Source organism: Erithacus rubecula (genome assembly GCF_903797595.1).
Source record: "Erithacus rubecula genome assembly, chromosome: 3".
Taxonomy (NCBI): Eukaryota; Metazoa; Chordata; class Aves; order Passeriformes; family Muscicapidae; genus Erithacus; species Erithacus rubecula.
The window spans coordinates 34,517,930-34,537,737 of record NC_136689.1 but is presented as its reverse complement, the minus strand read 5'-3'; the positions used below and the strand labels follow the sequence as shown (position 1 = coordinate 34,537,737).

At 42.2% G+C, this 19,808-nt stretch overlaps 2 protein-coding genes across 3 annotated transcripts in view; one reads left to right on the top strand and one right to left on the bottom strand.

The window, feature by feature from the left end:
• Window positions 1-19,808, bottom strand: part of PLCL2 (phospholipase C like 2) — a 102,414-nt gene that overhangs the window by 48,751 nt on the left and 33,855 nt on the right. The gene's annotated exons all lie outside the window — the stretch shown is intronic.
• LOC306798979 (uncharacterized protein) overlaps window positions 13,482-19,808 on the top strand; it is a 104,279-nt gene continuing 97,952 nt past the window's right edge. Inside the window, exons 1-3 of the mRNA XM_079299440.1 lie at window positions 13,482-13,735; window positions 14,335-14,406; window positions 14,494-14,565. Coding sequence (XP_079155566.1) covers window positions 13,714-13,735; window positions 14,335-14,406; window positions 14,494-14,565 — 166 coding nt within the window. The 5' untranslated portion in view covers window positions 13,482-13,713. The remainder of the gene's footprint in view (window positions 13,736-14,334; window positions 14,407-14,493; window positions 14,566-19,808) is intronic.

Below are 19,808 nucleotides of genomic sequence, written 5' to 3'. Positions count from 1 at the left end.
TAGAAAGGACCTGAACACTGATTTCTATCCTCTCAACACACATCTTCCCAGGTGACAGGTCGTGCTGCTACTTGTTTATGGTGTAACCATAAAGAATTGCCATTCATTTCTATATACCAGAGGCTCACCAAAGCGTGGAATGCAGCTCCATGTGTGTCTCAAGGGCATGTGGCTGAGCACCCCAAGATGCCCAGGCAGAGGGATCAGAGCCCAACCACCCCACGGGCAGGTGAATGCTCTGCCAGTCAAGCCATTACATAAAAACAAGAACACAAAACACACCCCTTGAAGTGCAGCACCTCACTGCAGGCTTTTTGACTGCCAAGGACTGAGCTTTGACAACCTCTGAGAAAATTCATACACCTTAAGGCAATGATGGTGCACAGTTTGTAGGAGTCACAGTCCCTAGAATGCCTACTTAGTTCATCTCAAAGAGGCTTAGAAATGAGATAAATGTGAGCCATTCAGCCTAGCAAGATCTGTGCAGAGGTGTAGTAATAATACTGCAATCATGTACAATGTCTCAAGAGCTTTCAAATATAATTTTTGTCTTTTGCATATAAGTTCTGAATTAAGTGGCATGGTTGTGAACCTGAAGGCCAGTGGTGTGCCAATACTTTGAGCAATTACTGAGTAGGTGAGAAGAAAGGCCAGACCTAAGTTTGGTAATTTTAATTTTTATCAAATTACACCATTATTTAATGTAATATAGTGTGAAAGGTGGTTTAGATGTAATTTAATGTACATCTGTAGCCAATGGTTTCAGTAAAATTCAATACTTTAGATGAGAAGGGGCAGCCTGATGATCTACATAATGAACAGAGTGAGGTACCCTTCTGACACTACACAATTCATTGATGACTTGGTTTTTAGAGTAGATGTGATACTTATGCAGCCAGTTTGTGTGCAAGACCTGCCTGTTTACATCAAATGCAATTCAGCAGTAATTGCAAAATCACCTAGCTTGTAGACATGACATAGAACAAGCCCATTTCAGGAAGTGGCAAATTAAAAAAATACAATCAATGCTTTGCTTATTTAATTAAGATCCTTAACCATTTTTCTTCAAAACAAAAAACTTGAAATTTAGAGATTTTCTTCATGTTTAAGGAAGCATGTCTATACATTGTTAAGTCTACTCAAAGGAAAAAAACCACATCTTTAAGTTAGTGCTTTAAAATATTAATTTTTAATACATTTTGTTAAAAATTTTATAATATCAGTAACTTGTTCTTTTCCAAGGTTCCACCTGTGGTTTTAGAGATATAAATGTGAGTGTAGATAAGTAAATGAGCTACAAAAGCAATGTCAATATCATATCATCTTTATCTCTATAAATATTTTTAGCACAAAAATATTTAGGGTTTTCTTTGAAAAAAACACCGGTAACTGAAACAGCAATAAAGAACAGGACTTGGTTTTGCAAACACACACAGAAAAATAAATCATACTATGTATAGTTTACCTGTGCACAGTTGCCAACTCATTCTACAATATAGAATGCAGCTTTATAAAAAAAGCTAAGCAAGTTTTTGTGTAAAATAGGCAGCAGGAAAAAAGGAAGGAAAATACCAGGCAACTCAAATCAGCAATGTTTCATCTTTGATACACAAAATTTAGCACTGATTTCAAAAGTTTCATGCAGTTAAAGGTAGAGTGAGAGTCTTCTTTGGAAGAGTGTAGGGGAACAGAGAGAAAAAAGCTGGGAGGAAGAAGGAGAGAGGTGGTGATGCAGAAAAGGCATTTCACCATCAGGAGTCATGTCCCCAGTGCAGGACCTTGGAGCTCTACATCCTTGTCCTCAATGCATCCTCTCTCAGCCTAATTCTCCTGGAATTAACAACTCAGCAGAAGAATCTGCTGACAGCCAGCACTTAGCCCCTCTCTTCCAGCCAAGCATCCTCTCTTGCTAGTCAGCACCTTTCAATTTGCCATTACCAGGAGATTCTCACTAACACAGTGACCCGGATTCACTAAAAGGCACGTACTTCTTCATGCTGTATCACAGCTGCCCAAAGCTCCCAGAGCATGCAGAAACCAAAACAAGCAAAAGCTCTCCAAGTAATCAGCAGTTCAGCTGACAGGATCCCAAACACTTCAGAAATGGCAGGTGTTAAATCAGACTGCATCCAGCAGTTTCTGTAGCCAGTGTTGAACTACACACAGCTCCCAGCAGTTGTATGTAAAACAAAGCAGAGTCCTGGACTGAAATAACAACTGTTTGAGGAGAGACAAAAACATCAGCTATTTGGAAAACACAAGTCCTCCCACTTGCTGTGAATCACTGTATTTGTGCTCAGCACTTAAATACTTCCCAAAAAAACAGTACTCATGACATATCTGTTGTTTGCAGAGATCTTCTAAGAGGAACATATTTTTCCAGTGTCTGGTGGGTTGACCCCAGCCAGACCCAGTTACACAGTGTCATGCATAACAATGAGAAGGGAAAAAACACTATTAATTAAATAAGTAACAATTCAGGGTCGATTTTTTGTTGTTGTTTTTGTTTTGGCTTGGTTTTTTACTAAAGGAATTCTGTGATTAAAGGAATATGGGCACAAAAATGACTTATATTATTTCAGATGAGCAAACTGCATGGTTCATGATACAGTTAAACCAATTCTCTCTTCAACCCCTCTTCAAAACATTAATTTTCTGTCCTGTCTCTTCTTCCTCCTGCCCCAGTTGCATCTCCCTTTTCCCCACTTCAGCTCCTCAGGGCCTCATTAGCAGCTGTTTGACACACAGTAAGTTAATTTACCTCACTACCTCAAGAAACAAAAAATCTATTTTCTTCCAAATTAGTTTTCTGCAATTTCAGTGAGCTGAAACAATTTTCCATGTGACCGGCTAAGTATCAGAGCTGGTTCAAAATAACCAGTAGAAGCAAGGAACCGATTAAAAATGGGAGGAAAGAATCACTCACTTTTATCAAGAAGTTTAATTCAAATTAAATCAATGCAACTGAAACTGTTCTGTTGAAATCCAATCCTACGTGAACTGACAGTAGAGTTTTATGTCATTATGTTCTGTGGTGGACTCAATCTTAAAGGTCTTTTCCAACATAAACAATTCTATTAGGGAAAACAAAAACTCATCTTGGTCCACCTCACAGAGTACAGCAATAATTTCACAAACATATAAAGGCAAACTATAGGAAAGAACTGCCAACGTCATAAAATAACAGAATTGAGGTTCTCAGGCTCTTGGGTTCATTTTGTTCTGCCTCATTTCAAGAAAACAGGACACCAGAAAATTTATGATTCTATGATATAAGAGAGATCACTTTCACACTACCTATTAGAAAGAGCAGAGAAAAACAGTGGCCTGTGCTGGCCTTGTTGCTGTTACAGCAGCAATTTAACTCAAAAGACTGCGACAAGCCAGGAAATAACAGAATATGGTTTTGCAAATAGAGTCTAGACTAAAAGCTTTCTTTGCAAAACTATCTACAGAAGAGCTTATTTAGTCATTTGATCAGTTTACCAAGAGTGAAGAAACCATTTTTAATAGGTTTTTCATGTTGCTGTCTCAAGTATCCTCAGGTTTTTTCATTATTCAAGTGCTCTCACAGGATGTCACAGGGGAGCTTTCCCTGTGCTCCACGGCACAGATACAGATTCTGAGTTGGAAGGGATCCACAAGATCATCAAGTCCAAGACAGGCACTTCTTCCACAAAGACGCTGAAGACATCCACGGGCACGATGCCGCCTGCTTCCTTCTTACCCGCCTCTTATATATATGGACTCCATATTCTTTTGAACAGAAAGTAAACAATCTGATATTGCCTACTTTGCTGAAAATAAAGGACTTGAAGCTACTTTTACTGTGTTTGATTTTGACCTAAATTTTAAAAGGTCTGTTTTTACTACTAAGACTTCCACATTCTGCAGTTTTGTGCTTCCATGTATGTTTGCATTCTAGCAGTGATTTCTAGGATACACCATTCTAAGATCTTGTCATAAATTTTTTTAAATTTAATAATTTAATTATATTACACTATGTATTACATTATTATAATATAATACATTAATATTATATATACGTGTATTATATAATATTATATCTGAACATTAAAATATAGAAGCAGAACCAAAATTCAAGTACCACTGAGGCTTTCTTTCTTGTATGAGTTCATCTGCATATTTATGAAATTTAAAAGGTCATTTGGTTTCAGGGGTTAATTTACAATATGGATTAGCAGGGGAAAGGGGGGAGAAAAATGTGATCTGAAAAGAAAATAAATAAGAAGCATTTAATGAAATTATCCAGACTGCTGTGAGCCAAAGCCTGAGTTATGCTTGGCATGAAGGTCTCAGTTCTTAGTGTTACTGAGTCAGTTACAGTTCAGCCTTCTGGGGAGCATTTCCAACGGAGCAAAAGAGGTATCCCATTTTCACCAACTTGATAAAAGCAAAACATGCATATTTCAGATCAAACCAATCAAATTCATATAAACTGCAATAATTATTTATTAAAAACAGCAGTTACTAAGTACTGAGTCTTAAACTGAGGAAACTCCACTGACACAAAGCTGTTAAAAATTGCTTGATGGCATGAAGAATTTTAACCCTAGGTAGAGAGGGTAGAGAGTTTTTTTAGATTCCTAATTTCTCATGTACTAAGAAATCATAACTGTGACAAACAGGTCATTTTAACTGCTACAGAGGAACTTATGTTTATTATAATCATTTACTTTTTCTGCCATCAATAGCAGAAAAAGTAATCGAAGCTACAAATGTTTTTAGCTTGAATAACTGAAGATGACAAAGCTGAAGCTGCATGTAAAGGTACTAAAGGATTTGAAACTGGCTCAACAAACAGGTTCAACAGGTTTCAGCATGGGTCAGGGAGGAAGAAGGTTCTGAGTCTTCACTGTTCTGTATAAAACCAGCAAGATGCTCCTTCTTCATACATGCACACATATTTAAACTCCGAGCATTTTCATTTTCAGGTCTTCAATAATGTTTTAAATACCTAAACATTATAACTTTCAGAAGTATTCTAATCAAGATTTATGGACAAGATTTAATATGCAGCAGTCTGAAGTTGAATATCAGATTCCCTTCAAGTATTCATAGCTACATGTTAGTTCCATGGGTAGAAAGCATGGCATTTTTCCATTTCGTGTTTCAGTCATAAACAGCAATTTGACTGAATTGGCAAAATATGTAGCACAGCTGTCAGCCTTTAAAGCAAAAGTACAGCATGTGGATGACTTTGAAATATCAGAGTAACTACATCTAAGATTTCTGTAATTTCAGTACAGGCTCTGCAGAAAGCTGCTTTACTTCTCCCTCTGCTGCTGCACTTCAGCATCATAGAGGAAGAGAAGCCAACAGCATCACCAGAAAGAGGTGAGACTGAGCACTGGCTCAAGACTCCCAGCCCTCTTCCACTCTTGGGAAAGCCTTCCCAGCACCTTTTCCAGATTTTCCCACAGACCTAAGTGTTGGGTTTGTATTATTTGTTTGGTTTTTTACCAACTTTCCTGGTAGCAGACCCAGACACTATCCAATCTGATTCAAAACAAACCAGGACAAACTACCTGACAAAAACTTGTAAAGTGTGCATCTTAGGATGCCACTAAAGGTTCATACTCCATGAAATTACATATATTTAAATTAAAAAAGCCAGTAATATGGAAAATGACATCTTACTCCACACAGACAAGATTCTTATTTTCAATGCTGCATATGCAGTCAAAAAGTGATAATAATTATGTTTGTTATTATTGACTAATTTAGTTGGAAAGCAGAAAAGCACCTTCTCTCTCTCTCCTTTACTGTAAGACAAAGTCTACATTATATTCCCTTAAGTGTCAACATCTCTTGCTCACAAAAAGATAAAGAGCAGATTGACCACAAATGTGTTATCTGATTTATAGAAATGGCTTTTTCACACATCCTTACATGCTACCATACCCAACGTCTTGGCACAATGTCAGAACTAAATAATGTATTTTTACTTTCCCTGATGTGGCAAAATGTTGACTTCCACCTGTGCTGTCAATTTGTGTATTTTGACCAAATTTCAATCCAAATGTCATATGTTCCCTTGGAAAGATCCTGGTGTTTTCATGTCCTTTCCTATTGCTGAGTGTTTTCCAGGGAACAACACAGAAGTAGAACTATCACATATAAGCTATGTTTTCAAAGTCAGACACTCAGGCTACAGAGTACTAAAACTTTTTCTTTTTTTTTTTTTTTTTACTTCAAAAAACTGTCATTACCACTGCCCTGCAGCTATCAATTCATCAACTGATTTTTTCACTCTACAGATTGATGAATGGTGTCTTCAGATTTGCTTCTAAACTAATTGTAATTGGACTAGTAAATTTCACAAAATAACTTTAAAGAAAAAAACAGAATATCACAGACTGAATTGCTGTCCTTGTGTGGTTTGAGATAAGTTCATTTTTGCTATTTAGGACAGTGAATATTACCAATATTAACAATTCAATGCCATAAACACTTCATGCAAATAATTCAATATTAAATTAAATACAAAGGTTGGAACTTTTGGAACTTACAGTTTGCTAAACAAATATTATCTTGCAAATTCTTGAGTTGCTACTTCAGTGTTATTATTTAGATTGCAACGATAACTAAACAGTGATAACCAGCTGTTGATTTTTAGGATGATTCTTATGATACAGATAAAAAATACTTACTAGGCTATAGTATATGCAGACAAGACGTGCATACCCACGTACCTTCACTAATCACATAAGGCTGTTTCTCACCTGTTTTCCTTGCAGATTTTCAGGTGTATGTAATTTAGAGTTCTCAAAAAATTACAGGAAATTCTCATGCTGAATGCTACATCAATGCCCTTCTCCCTCCCTTAACTGAGTTCTTTAATTATTTATAACAGTTACAAGCACTTACGAAAGAACAGAGAACCATAAATATTTAATACAAGCTGCCTGTAACACAAAGATATGAGAGAGACTACAAAAATCAAATAAAGTGATTGTTTATCCTAAGCAAAATAAAAAGCAAGGCAGGCAATCTTTATATAAATGTTCACAGCTTTGACAAACTAAACGTAATACGTCATCAGTATGTTTTACTAAATACTTACAACTAAACAAAGAAAAATTGGCAGGTATACCAGTTTTCTTCGGATTCTGAATATTTGAAAGGGATCTATTTTGATCACTTGATGTAACTGTACCTAGTGAAGAATGCTGAACAAGTATCACAACAGGACTTAACAGTTTCAAGATATTAAAGGATGCAAGAGTGAAGACCAAATAAACACAAAAAAATTTGAAAATTCTCATCTACAACACCAGCAACTTGGCTAATACCTGCCAAGAAATTCTCAATATAAATAACAATTAGAGCACTTGAGGTGGCAGGAAACTATGGAAGAACTTTTCAATATTATCAAATGCAGTTTATAACACTTCTAGTATTGGAGGAAGGCTAACGATAAAGTGTGCAAACAAAATTCAGCATCAAAGCACACAAAAAAAAATCAAAATTTCATTATCAGAAGACACTACATTTAATACTTGGTACAGGACATAATGAAAATATCCTAATAAAATAATTGTGTTCTGTGAAAGAATAAAAAATTTACTACGAAAACACAAATGCTTTTTTAAACCACTAAGTCATACAAGGGAAACATCATTAAACTTTCAAAACTATGTTCATATACCCTATCTCAATACCCTGTATGCAGCTTTCTAAATTTCTTACACATCACAAATACTCAGAAAGTTACAAGGTAGAGAAAAACAAAAATTAACTCACATCATATCCAAAACTAAAGCAAATCACAGAAGCAAAACTATTTTCTCCTCCATTTTCCTCAAATTAAATTACTTTCTGCTCACTGTGAAGCAAAAAGACCCCATTGATTCTGCCCACTGCTATCCCCATCCTTTCAAATTAGCTCAGGGTCCCACCATGAAGGTCTCCCTGCCTAAACCAACAGGAAAAAATGTGCATGCCTGAAGTGGGTAAGAAAAGGCAGAAGAAGAAAGGTTTAGATAATCCTTAGAAACCACACTAGCTTGCCTTACTTCTACATTATAGCCACCCATCACGAAAACCATGAAAAATTACGCCAGGAGAAAAAGTTTGCACTTAGAACATGTGTGGTCCCTAAAAAGAGAGATGGCCCTCGTGCCACCTACACCAATAAATCTAGTCAAAAGCAGACAAGCCGTCCATATTAATGCGTGTACACTTGAACCCTGAAAATAAAGGCAAACATTCAAATGCCATAATGAAATCCAAAGGCACAACATTTTATATATTTAAGAACTCTCAGAATAGCTTAACTGATATAAGGACCAAAATAGCAAATCCTTAACTTCTTACAAAACCTGAGAGTTTATTAGATTTTAGACAAACAAACAAACACCCGCCATGAAAAGCACTGACATGAAAATTCTAAAATTATAGGGTTAATTTTTTTCTTTAGAAATAGATAAGATGTAAAACATTTTAAAAGCACATCTTAAACCAGCTTTACCCAGATTTCCACACATACCTGTCAATTCATACTGCAACATCACTTGCCCCTTTGCACTCAACAGAACTTAAGTCTCAAATGACAAAGGGGCTAAAGGGAAGCAGAAGAACTGAGAGAAAGCAAACATGCCATCAAAGGAATGCTGGTTTAGAAGATTTAGATTTCTGTACTAACACAGAATAGAAAGAATACATCCAAAGGAAAATCATTTGCTGAATTAACTTGATGCAATGGCTAATTGAAAACAAAAATATTAAGCTATTTGAGTACTGCATTTTGTATACATATATATACATGAGTATACAATTCACTATCTATTACCCACTTTGAATGCTAAACTAAAAATAGTTACATTATAATCAATATTTGCTGGAAATAAACTAATTCTCTGACACAAGGTTAACTGAATATAGCAAAAATACTCTGGCAGTATTAACAGCACTATCGATTCATATTCGCAGCAACTTGTTGCTGGCCAAGTTTTCCTTATCACTGGACTTTAGCTGTCAGTATAGCTCAGTAGAAAAGAACAAACTAGAAGTGGTATAACTATTTCACACTGACACTTGATAACTTCCCATTTGATGTATATTGAATGCTTATTTCAGCAACTTCTTTTAAGCTGCAACACTATCTCAATCTTCCAATCAAGGGTAAATTAGCTATTTAAACTTGTACTGATAGCACACCAATTTCACAAATTTGGACAATCGACAACAATTTGGTCCCAGCCTATTGCACTGGATTCTTCACTCAAACATTTTTAAGAACAGTTCTAGTTGCAGGCATTACATAATAAAGAATAAAGAATAAATAATAATAAAGAATAAACAAATAATAAAGAATATTTTGACCTCGGCAATTTATTAGAAATACCCTTCTTTTAAATACCCATCATCTTCTGCCAGTCTCATCAAGAACAATATTATCTCCAGAACTTAAACAAACTGAACATTCAGATATCTCTGTTCAATGATCTACTCTCAAATACTGCAGCAGTGTCCCAGTTTATATAGAATCTTTTCCCTACCACACTATTTGCACACTTTGCACAATGCCATTTACTCACAACAAAAACTATTTCTCAAAAGATTTATGAGAAGGAAGGAAGGAAATCATGGCAGAGTAAGCTTTGTGATGATAAAAGTGATTGAGACAAAAGGACACTGTTTCCAGGGCTACCAATGAACCATATATTATACTTTCGATGGCTTCCTAGGAAAACAAACCTAGGGATCACATAATCTAAGAATGAATAAGAGACACGCATTCTCCTAACTTTAAAATTTATTTCTGGATTTCAAATACGTCTGATCAACAGACGAGATCTAAAGATGACAATGTTCCATAGACTTCCTTAAACCAGGTAGCTGGTAAGAAAAAAACAAATCAATAATATTCCAATTATAAAAAAATACATAGATCAACAGTTCACACCTCCTTCAATTCCCAAGCCAACCAAGAAGACACAATCCCACTGGAGCTGGTGGGTCACATCTGATACTTTCCACAATGCAAAATCTTAGCCCAAACAACAATTTTTTCCCTTCATTTGGGGTAAGTCCAAAGGTGTGCAGGGACTGAGGGACACCTCTAAGTGTAGCACGGGTCTGGGGTGTCCTGTGAGGCTCACAGGAGGATTTTGGGGTGCCTGAGGACACCCATAACATGTGCGCTGAGTTTGGGTCTCCCCTAAAGACTGCAGCTATCCTGATGCCCAGCGTTGCATCATTTTTATATATTATGGCATCAAGTCCTTCGCTATTTAAATATGGGCCAAAGGCCAGCACAGGCAAAGCACGGACTCAGTGTCAGCATGGGGCCGGTGCTGCCTGCAATAGTGGGAATCACCAATGTGAGTTGAATTTTGGACTCGACATTGCTATTGCAGGTACGACCATGAAATATCTCTCTCTTGGCCATTGCCGTACAACTCAGCTCTTGTGAAATAAAACAGATTGCATACAGCTGCCTGGAGGGACCTACTCTCCTCGCTGGAAGGGCAGCTCTTGAGATCCATTCCAAAGAGTCCTGGCCCAGCCTTGAGGTCACAGCAGGCTCTGAGGTCACAGGGGTCCCAGAGCCCCATGGTTGCACAGCACCCCGGCCACCGACCAGTCAGTGCTTGACCACAACTGTTGCAGCAGCAGCGGTGGCGGTGGCAGTGGTGCTGAAATTTGGACAGCAGTGTCGGGACAGCGGTGGCAGCAAGAGTTGCAGGACTGGCAGAGGGCAAGGCACCATGGCCCTTGCTCTGCGCCTCTTCCTCCTGCTCCTCCTGGCAGTGGCCCTGACTGCCAGGGCTGCCCAGGCAGCTCCGTGGCGAGCCAAGGTAGCAGGTGAGCCGGCGACCTGGCTCCCCTTTCCCAGGAGAGCGCTCCCTTCTGCCCACGAATCCTGGGGATGGTTTTCCATAGGGATTTAGGGAGGCTTTCCTCTGTGGGAGGGAGAGAGCCGAGCCCACACAGGCCCTGGGCTGCCCCGGTTTCCTCACCAGGGATGTTGCACAAGACGTGCAAAAAGTGTGGAGAGTGACCAGAAATCCCCAGGCCCCTCTGCTGCTTTGGCCATGCCCATTCACATCTGCCTCCCACAGCCCCAGCCCACCCCTTTGCAGTGCCCAGTTCCCTAAGGCAGAACGGGATCCCAGCACACCATGGAAATGGTTCTCATCTGTGCTCCCTTCTAGATGAACATGCTGGGAAGCCTCCTCCAGCACCCTGGCTTCATGAAGATTTGTTGCCTCTGGAACCTCCTGAAGGTATGTTGGAGATGTTCCTAAAAAGAATAATCATTGACAACCTGGCAGGAACCAGGTGAAAGAAGCTTCTATGGCTGTTGAGTTACAGGTGTGTCTGCAGACAAGACTTCACAAAGACCTTTACTGGTTGCTTCAGGCAAGCCCAGCTCCCATCACAGGGGTGAGTAGTGTGTCCCTGCTGACCCCACAGGCTGAGCACTGCTTTTGTGGAATCCATTCATCTGAAATGGAAATACTTTCTGTTAAGCTCCGCCAAGAGGGAGGAACAATCTTAAAGATTTGTTCCTGAAGACATCCAAACATCTCAAAGAATACCTGAGTCATCTGGAGAGACGCAATGGTGGGTGCATTTCCCTCACCCTTGTCCTGAGGCTCACCTTTCTCTGCACACATGGATTCTCCCTGCATGTTTCAGGGGGAAGGAATCCATGGCAGTCTCACTGCCCCACTGCTGCTGTCACACCCTGCAGGGCTGTTTCCCAGCCTGGCCTGCCTGCACCTTCTCCCCAGCCTCTGCAGGAAGGCATTTGGAATCAGCTGACAGTATGCAGCCCATTCTGCACCATGGGCCATGCACACCCTGAGATCCCCTGCATTTTCCTGGTCTCGGGGTAGATCAGATGTAAAGGCTGTTTGGAGGAGAGAGGGACCTGATCCGATTCCAAAGCTTGGATGACTACCTGAACTTCATCTATGACTTCAACAAGCATTGCCTCCTGAAAAAGGGAACTTCCTATTGGGGAACAACTGCATCTGATACAGATATCCCTTTCACTTTCTCCAGAGATGGAAGGAAAATATGTGCTCAAGGAACCATTTCCCAGAAAAAGCAGTGGCCCATTGGCAGCCTCAGCTGAAGGAAGGGAGGTGATGCCCAACACAGTCATATCAGGTAATTGCTGTGCCTTTGGGTCTGAGCCCTGCTCAGCCTTGAGCTGCCATCCCTGCTCCTTGGCAGTGCAGGCAGAGTCCAAAGGAATCATCCTGTGCAGGCTCAGGACATTCGGGTACTGAGCAGTGCTGCTGGGGTCCCTCCATGGGAGAAACCACCAGAAACCAGGAGAGGCTGTAAGGGCTGCCTATGGTGGGGAAAGAGCAGAGGGGGAGAGCAGGGCTGCAGTGTGTCCTGACAGGGCCTGCCTTTGTCCCCTTGGGCTGGGGGAGCTCGACCAGCAGGAGGAGGGAGTGTGGGAGGTTGGGATGGATGGTTGTGGCACTCCCTGCCACAGTTTTCCAAAGGGATTTAGAGAGACTGTCCTGTGTAGCAGTGAGCAAGCCCCACAGACCTTTAGGCTGACACAGCCACCCATCCAAGGATGTGGCAGAAGCTAAAGAAGGAGAATGGAGAGTGGCCAGAGGCACCACAAAGCTCCCCAGGCCCTTCTGCTGCTTTGGCCATGCCCATTCACATCTGCCTCCCACAGCCTCACCTGACCCCCTTGCAGTGCCCAGTTCCCTAGGGCAGAACGGGATCCCAGCACACCATGGAAATGGTTCTCATCTGTGCTCCCTTCTAGATGAGCATGCTGGGAAGCCTCCTCCAGCAAACTGGCTTCATGAAGATTTGCCCCCTCTGGAGCCTCCTGCAGGTATGATGGAAATATTCCTAAAAGAATAATCATTGATAACCTGGCAGGAATCAGGTGACAGAACCATCTGTGGCTGTTGAGTTACAGGTGTGTCTGCAGGGAAGCAACTTCAAGATCCTTTGCTCACTGCTTCAGACAAGCTCAGCTCCTATCCCAGGGGTGAGTGTTGTGTCCCTGCTGACCCCACAGGCTGAGCACTGCTTTTGTGGGATCCATTCAACTGAAATGGAAATACTTTCTCTTAAGGTCTACTGAGAGCGAGGAACAAACTTACAGACTTGTTCCTGAAGGCATCCAAACACCTGGAAGAATACCTGCGTTATCTGGACAGACTCCATGGTGGGTGCATTTCCCTTGTCATTCTCCTGAGACTCAGCTTTCTCTGCACATCTGGACTCTTCCTGCATGGCTCAGGGGGAAGGGATCCATGGCAGCCTCACTGCCCCACTGCTGCTGTCACACCCTGCAGGGCTGTTTCCCAGCCTGGCCTGCCTGCACCTTCTCCCCAGCCTCTGCAGGCAGGCATTTGGAATCAGCTGACAGTGTGCAGCCCAATCTGCACCATGGGCCATGCACACCCTGATATCCCATGAAACTTCCCAGTGTCAGGGTAGATTGGATATAGGGGCTCTTAGGAGGAGGGAGGGCCCTGGTCGGATTCCAAAGCTTGGATGACTACCTGAACTTTATCCATGATTTCAACAAGCATTTCCTCCTGAAAATGGAATCTTCCTATTGGGAATCAACCCCATCTGATCCAGCTGTCCCTTTTACTTTGTCCAGGGTTGAAAGGAAAGTCTGTTCTCAAGGAACCGTTTCCCAGTCAAAGCAGTGGCGCATTGGCAGCCTCTGCTGAAGGAAGGGAGGTGATGCCCAACACAGTCATATCAGGTAATTGCTGTGCCTCTGGGTCTGAGCCCTGCTCAGCCTTGAGCTGCCATCCCTGCTCCTTGGCAGTGCAGGCAGAGTCCAAAGGAATCATCCTGAGCAGGCTCAGGACACTCGGGTACTGAGCAGTGCTGCTGGGGTCCCTCCATGGGAGACACCACCCAAAAGCTGGGAAGGGCTGTAAAGGCTGCCCATGGTGGGGAAAGGGCTCCAGTGTGTGTTCTGACAGGGCCTGCCTCTCTCCCCTTGGGCTGGGGGAGCTGGATTAGCAGGAGGAGGGAGGGAGGTTGGGATGGATGGCTGTGGCACTGCCTACTGCAGTTTTCCCCAGGGATTTATGGAGATTTTTCTGTGTGGCAGTGAGAGAGCCCCAAAGACCCTGGGCTGATACACCACCAATCCAAGCACACTATACAGGGCATGGAAAGACTGTGGACAGTGGCCAGAGGCAGCACAGAGCTCCCTAGGCCCCTCTGCTGCTTTGGCCATGCCCATTCACATCTGCCTCCCACAGTCTCAGCCCCTTGCAGTGCCCAGTTCCCTAAGGCAGAACGGGATCCCAGCACACCATGGAAATGGTTCTCATCTGTGCTCCCTTCTAGATGAGCATGCTGGGAAGCCTCCTCCAGTACCCTGGCTTCATGAAGATTTGCTGCCTCTGGAACCTCCTGCAGGTATGTTGGAAATGTTCCTAAAAGAATAATCATTGACAACCTGGCAGGAACCAGGTGACAGAATTTTCTGTGGCTATGAAATTATAGATGTATCTGCAGAGAAGACTCGTCAAGGTCCTTTGCTGGTTGCTTTGGGCAAGCATAGTGCTCATCACAGGAGTGAGTAGTGTGTCCCTGCTGACCGCACAGGCTGAGCACTGCTTTTGTGGGATCCATTCAACTGAAATGGAAATACTTTCTCTTAAGCTCCGCTGAGAAGGAGGAAAAAACTTACAGGACATATGAAGTCCCTGAAGACATCGGAACACCTGGATCAAATCCGAAGTTACCTGGAAATACACCATGGTTGGTCGATTTCCCTCACCCTTGTCCTGAGACTCAGCTTTCTCTGCACATCTGGACTCTCCCTGCATGGCTCAGGGGGAAGGGATCCATGGCAGCCTCACTGCCCCACTGCTGCTGTCACACCCTGCAGGGCTGTTTCCCAGCCTGGCCTGGCTGCACCTTCTCCCCAGCCTCTGCAGGCAGGCATTTGGAATCAGCTGACAGTGTGCAGCCCAATCTGCACCATGGGCCATGCACAACCCTGAGATCCCCTGAAATTTCCTCGTCTCCCAGCACAAAAGCAAGACAGGTGTTTGGGCAGGGTGGGTCCTGGAGCACCTCCAAAACCCTGGGCATTTTCCTTGGCCTTATCCATGTCTTTGACAAATATTGCCTGCAGGAGATGGGCACAGCACAGAGGAATTATCCCATGCAGTCTCAGGGCTTTGGGTACTGAGCAGCCCCGTGCCAAGGGGTGCAAGGTGCCTGCAGGCCCCAGCTCTGGGGGAAACAGAGAACGTCCTGGCCATATCCACCGTGCTGCCAGCTCTGCAGTGCAGCACAGCACGGCCTCACACTCCCCTTTGCCCCCACAGATGCAGCCGGCCTCTCAGCACCTGATAAAGTTATGAAGAAAAGCAAGAGATTTTTCTGCTGGGAAACACAATGTTTGCTGAAGTTAATGGTCATTGTGGCTGGTGGGGCACTGCTCCTGATAATATGTTTTGGTGTCATCTGGTACTGCTGCAAGAGGAAACAGTAAGTGTTTTGCTGATCTCTGTCTCAAACAGCTTCCTTCAAAGGCTGCTGAAAGGAAACACTCCCAGTGAGGCTGCTGTGAAGTTGTGGATGGCCAGTGGTTGTCCAAATACCTCTGCCGAGGGTTCTGCTGCTGCCCAGTGCTTTCACTGGCCCTTAATTGCTGGGCCTTGTCCCGGGCAGCCCTTTGGGGCTGCAGCCAGTGCTGGCTCCCACTGAGGCTGCGTGGCCAAGAGCAGCCCCAGGAGCTGCAGGCAGGGGCAAAGCAAGGTGGGGAGGAGAAAGAGAGGGGCCCAGGTGTCCCTTGAAAGGCAAACACGCTCTGGGGCCGCTCCTGGCCAGGGATCCTGCCCAGCGCCATGCCCTGCTGGCCGGGCCTTGAGGGGCAGCTCCAGCTGGGCCAAGCTGTGCCAGCAGCTCCAGCCTGCTGGGGAGCCTCGCCAGCCCCGGGCCCTGCTCTGCACGAGGGTCCCTGTGTCACACGGGCACCTGGAGCCTCGGCCACTCCTCTCTCCACAGGTGCTCCTGTGAACATACAGAAGAGCAGCCCAAGAGCACAGGCAGTGACAACTTGCCTCGTGACACTTTTCCGTGTCAGCCTTCATGTGCCCTGGCGTGGCTGCAGCCCCGTCTGCGATGCACCCCAGCACCTCCAAAACGAGAACCCCTGCCCCCGAGCCCCCTGGCCCAGCTCCCCCACCCTGGCTGAAGTTGGGCAGCCCCTGCTTTTATGTTCAAATAAAGAAATTGTGTTTTCACAGCTGTGTCCGGGTGGTACCTCCAGCAAAGCCCACACAGCACCAGCACTGGCTGAGCTCCCTGTCCAGGAGCAGCCACGGATGCCCACGGTGCGGGCAGGCAGCAGCCAGGCAGGGGCTGCTGAGACCAGCGGCGAGGCCTCGAGGGGCTGGGGGAGCCATGCTGAGCCTCCCTGGGCTCAGGGCACATCTCCTTCACTGGCGTCATCTGGGCCTGCACCTCCTCCAGGGCCATGCCCAGGAAAACAGGGAAGTAATCAGTGAGTGCTTGCCTTAAGGAAAATGGAATGAGCCTTGGCTGTGCACCACAAGGAAGGCCTTCATAGCCTGGCTTCACTTAAATAGACAATGCTGAGATCTAAACATCTCCTCTCTTTACTGCCTCTCACTGAGACTTCCCCAGCACACATTACAGAACAGCCACCAACTCCTGAGGGCTCGGTGCAAAAACCAAAAAGCTTGTTGCTTAACATTATCAAGCAAACCCTGCTCCAAGAAGGGCACCTGTAGACTACCTGCCACTTGAAAGCCAACATTCTCTATTGAATAATCCTTAAAAGCCATATTACACATACCACAAGTTGCTGATTAACTTGTTATTGATGATTATAAACATTCTGAAAACCTCAAAAGAATATCTTCTGTGCTCTTTAAAGCTTATGACTTATATTCTTTACTTTTCCAGCAGTTTCTGGTTAATTTCTAAGCAATACAGAAAACGCAACTGAAAGCAAGCACAATATTAGAAACTTTTTTTTGTGCAACACTACTAAGTATGTCTGCATGTCTATAAACTAGACAAGACTAAAATACATTTTAAAAATCATGAGAAAATTCTAAAATGTTCTTAAGTGTTATTACACAGGCTCAAACTTTCTGGAACAGCTATTTATTTTTGGAATTCAACTTTCAACTCTTCCAGCAAACCTTTTTAAATGATCCATTTTCCTGATCCCTAACAATAATCTTTTAATGAAGTGCTGCAAGTCAGAAACCCCAAAGTGAACAGTCCAATATCATCATCAGTTCCTTATTAAGGCATGTTGAATTTCAATCAAATTTCACAGGACTATAATCCTTTTTTGCTCCTAACTAATAGTTAGTGACATATCATATCAACAGTGTTATATTTCAAGATGCATGAAAACATATCCAAAAATTTTCTCCTCCATTTAGCTGCTCACTGCACTTCATGTGAATGTATTACAGCTACAGAATTATAATTTTAGTTTTGTTCCCATATGCCAGATTGAACAAATGTTATGCAGAGAAAATAGATACATTTTATGGATGTATGCAAGTATATTATTCACTGATTTATAAGACACTGGTGGCTAACAAGAAATGTTTCCACAAACAACCTTCCTAAAATTCTATGTTGTATGGTAATAGCACTGCAATTCTAACTGAGATTAGAAGTAAATTACTGTATCCAAAACCACACTCCAGGTATAAACATAACTTTATCGACAGCAACTCTGCCATACATATCCTTTTGTCGTGGACATAACTGAACATACACATTACCAAGGCAAGACTCCAAGAAAAACTGGCAGACTTGTCACAGCTCTGGATCCAGCAGTGTGTGGAAAACTCTTGAAAATGTGTGACTGGAAGGCCACAAGTGCTGATGGTGAGATTGCACACACATCCATTGGCTGGTTCCAGAAACAAACTGAACAGCTGAACTCAAAAGCTAAACAACAGCAAATCTTTTGGATGCTTCTCATCCTCAAACTTCAACCAGTTTCAGGAAAATGTTCCAAATTCAGACTGCAACTCTGCCTCACTGTGTAAGATTCACTTGTTTAACTTTAAATGTTATAATTATAGCAAAAGTCTGAGGAAAATGGACAGGCTTACTTCTCAGCAGATGAAGAATAACAAGGAGGACGAAAAATACAGAGATAAGACCAAGATTCAAGAACATGAAAGACAAGGGTTTGATCATTTATTCTTTACCTCAATCATCTCCCTAATATATAGCAACAGATATGAATAGTAGTTTGGTATATGTTTTTCTTTGGTTTTTTTCCTTGTTTATTTCCATACTGGCCCAGCAGGCCAATATTTATAGAATCAGTAACATTCTTATGCTTGTTTGATACAGTCACAGCATTCACCTGGTAATCTTTTTTATTTATTTAAAGACAGTATTTAGAAAAATTACTTCTGTAACCACAAACTGGTTTAAAGAATGCCACTTTGATTCCCTTTGAAAAAATAAATCAACATTTTCCTCAGGAGTGGATCACTCTCATTTTACTACAAAATGCAAAAGCATATCAGTTGCATGCACTGTTACACCCTTTGATATTTTAACATTGTTGTTCAGTTCTTTGATTCACCATCCAATATTTGTCAGCAATGTATATTTTTCTGTTTTCTTATTTTACTGAGATTACAGCAGAAGTAGTCTAAATTCTTCTTTTACTAAGGAAATTCCATTGAGGTATGCTTTGAAACCAAGCTGTACAGTGACTAAATTTAAATCCTCACCACATGTCAAGATTTGAGTAAGGATTCAGAAGTCCCACTTTTTCTTGCATAGAACAAACTAGACTTCTTTCTACAATTTTTATTTATAGCTGATCATGAAAAAACACAAAAAAAAAAAAAAAAAAAAGAAAAGAAAAGAAAGAAAAAGCATTTCAGAAGCCAAGGTAACTATGAGAGAGCAGGCTTTCTATGACTTAGGCAATACTGTGCAACTTCCAACTAAAAGCTGGTACTAAAGCAGCTCACTCTTCCTCTGACCTGCATAAACAAATGCAAGGTGCCAACACTGCTAAGTCAGTTTATGCTCCAAGTCCACAACTAAGAGAGTGCTAGGTAGAAAAAGGAAACAAATCTTAAAATTATGAGAATTATTCCTTAAAATGAAGAGAGGTTGAACATTCCACCATTGCATAACTGTTTTCTCCTGAAGCTTTTATAAAAGAAGCACTTAAGGCAGCATTACTTTTGTCTCCCAGTTAAAATATTGTATCCTCTTGGCTTCTTTCTTTTAAACACCAACAGTATTAAAGCACTTTAATCCACACCTCTCCCTTTTATGTCACAGGAAAGCAAAGTCACTCTTCTAGTGACTTAAATACCACATGAATTGAATCTTTTACTTATGAAAGCAAAAGTAGAAGGCATCATCAAATAATGGTTCATAATTTGGGACAGTACTCATGATTCCTTTTTAGGAATTTTTAAACCACATAATTTCAAACAGCATGCAATCTTTCTTATTTTATATTGGGGAGCAAAGACACCTTGATAACCATTTTTAAACATAAACAAAATTACCCAACATTTTTAGACATTACATTGGCATGTAGACTTTGAGACACTTTTCAAGTATATTTCCAGAGGCTCCTGGGACACCAGTTACCAGGGCAACCTCTGAGGTCACACAAGCTACTGTAAATTACAGAAGTTTCAAGAGACTCGAATTTATGTTAAAATTACATGTACCATGCATGACTGCAACCCACTGCACCGCATCGGACCCATGCAGGTGCTGCTGCCCTACAAGGGGCCAAGACCAAAAGGATGCTTCAGAGAGAATTT